The sequence below is a fragment of the Oculina patagonica genome, unplaced genomic scaffold (assembly GCF_052425735.1).
Source record: "Oculina patagonica isolate OP01 unplaced genomic scaffold, crgOcupat unplaced1165, whole genome shotgun sequence".
NCBI classification, from domain to species: Eukaryota; Metazoa; Cnidaria; class Anthozoa; order Scleractinia; family Oculinidae; genus Oculina; species Oculina patagonica.
In genome coordinates, this window is record NW_027557156.1 from 1 (window position 1) to 2,500 (window position 2,500).

Below are 2,500 nucleotides of genomic sequence, written 5' to 3' on the forward strand. Positions count from 1 at the left end.
TGAATTATTGAAGATTTCCGGCCAGTAAATAAAACAAAAATAAATTGCTGGATTGCTTCATTTAAATTTGGGTTCTGTAGCATCGCTATATCGTGATTTTAGATCGACAAATGATAATATTATGAAATTTCGTGAAAACAGACCTTGCACCATGTGACTCCAAATTCGCGCACTGATTGGACGAATAAAAACATTTCCTTAAAAGAAAATGTGCTGGTGGAGTGATCCATGCAAATGCTGACACAAAAAGAATAAGAACGAAAATAAAACCGCATTATTTTTCACTTAGCTCAGTTTCCTTTGTTCTTTTCAGGGGAATATGTTACATAACCCTCGTGGCGGCACCAGGTGAATATATCACATACCCCCTCGTTCACAGTAAATAACCTTACTTAGATGCGATGATACGACCTTTCTGTTAAATATTCAACTCGACGCTTTCCAATCATCTGAAAAATTGTCTGGTATCGTGGTAGACAATAGGTAGCAACAGCTAGGTGAAAACGTCTGGTGTCTACTGATTGTCGAATATGTAGTACATCATACGCATCCTGCGCCAAATCACGAGACAAATCACTGATTTTGACGGTGAACCTGGCCCATTACATAATAAAAACTACCATTATTGGTGAAAATAAAGGGAGACTATAAAAATAAGCCCTTATGGTTGAGAAGTCTATGGACGATAATACTGGTGTATTTTTTCGTTGAATTCGAGATTTCCAATGAAAATATCGATTATAAACTCAGTGGCAAAAAGATGGAATGCATTTAAAAACTTTGAGACAGAGAAGGACACATTAATTTAATATTATTTGCATTAGTCTTTTCTATTTTTGTGTAAATTTATGAATTCGTCGATTAAGGAACATTTAGCACGTGTTAAAACTGAGTTGAGACACGCTGGTTCACTTTCAGTTGGTGTTTTATTGGCTTCTTAACTCATCCACCTGACTCAGGGAATAGAGAGCGCTGGTTGGCTTATAATATCATGAATAGTTATTGCCTTTAGAAATATATATTATCGGATTCGTATTTTTCTTTTTTTTTGTCTTAAGGAAAGACGTGGTTCAGATTGTCTGATACAGATAAAGTGTGTGAAATTCAAGAGATGGATAGCAGCAGAACAGCAGGTATGTCTGACCCTTAGACTTACATACCCCTCCATGTAGCCTGCAGAACCGCCTGCTCGCCCTCGCGCTTCGCGCGACCCGCTAAATAAACCGCCATTTTGCAGTCTTCCTCCATGCTACAAGGGGATGGGATATAGAGTGATAAGAACGGGATGGAACGCCCACTCGGAGCTGTAACACCAAAGAAAACTTTTTTCGACGTATACTTCTGTTTGTCTTATTTAAGGATTCGGATTCTTTACCCGCTGAAGATCAAAATAAGTGTGAAACAAAAGGTGTATTCGCGCTCGTTAGACGCAAAACAACACTTGACCAATTCCTCTAAAGGAAAAAATAGAATCCGCACATTAAGTACATGACCCTAGAACAACTGAGACAACCTCATAAAGGGTAAAAATGGCCTGTTTAGCGATAACAATTTTAATCTGCTTTTAAGGGGTTATATCTCTTTCAGTTGTAATGATCTCGAGGTCTTGGTAAACTTTCTTTTATTGACACCAAATACAATTTCATACCAAAAGACAATATTAACTAAATTTTTTGACAACTTCGATCACTAGCTAATTTTACAGTTGCATGCACTTACGTACAATTGCACTGTCCACCTTTTTGCATTAATGTTCAATGAAGGCAAACAATTTAATTACACTTACAGTAAGGAAAAGCCAAAGGAGCGGTCTAATTACACTAAAATTAAACAAAACAAAAATGAAAACTTAAAACTGAAGGAACCGCTAGCGAACAATTGCCTCTGCAGGCTGGGTGTTAACGAATTAGAGAAAATAAATAAAATTATTAGTGTTTCGTTTAGAATGACTAAAGAAACGAAATTAAGGCAGCTTGTCAATCAATCAATCAAAAACTTTATTTCCTCTCGAGTTTTAGAGTAGCTTTATAATATTGTTAATATCAGTAGCTAATATCTTTGAGAAAAACATTCGAGCAATAAAGACAAAAAATAAAGTTACCAAAAAGAGCTGATATCATGGTCACAGTTTTAGTACAGGTTAGAAGAACATATCGAAATGTTAGTTCTCAAGCTGACCTCGCAAGAGAAGAAAGAATTTGAAGTTCTCCATATTTCAGTTAAAATGGACGTTTCACGTCGGTTTAAAACAAAATAACACGCGTTTTAATCTCTTTTCCGAAGTTTGATATTAACTTTCTAGAGAATACTTAAGAATTTAAAAGCGGGGTCAATTAGAGAAATGAATTACAGTGAGATGATTCAAACAATATTCAAAATGTTACCGTGCTGTGTGTTGATTTAAGGTAATTAAAACTTTTGCACTCATTGCTCGAACTTTCAGCGGAATCAGTCTTAAGTACCTTTCAATTTAAACTTATGCACAACATCCCACCGCATA

At 35.8% G+C, this 2,500-nt stretch overlaps 1 protein-coding gene across 1 annotated transcript in view; it reads left to right on the forward strand.

Annotated features, from left to right (window-relative positions):
- The first annotated feature begins 1,023 nt into the window (after positions 1–1,023).
- Positions 1,024–2,500, forward strand: part of LOC144639662 (trafficking regulator of GLUT4 1-like) — a 3,854-nt gene continuing 2,377 nt past the window's right edge. The window contains exon 1 of the mRNA XM_078498945.1: positions 1,024–1,133. Within this exon, the coding sequence (XP_078355071.1) occupies positions 1,112–1,133 (22 nt within the window). The 5' untranslated portion in view covers positions 1,024–1,111. The remainder of the gene's footprint in view (positions 1,134–2,500) is intronic.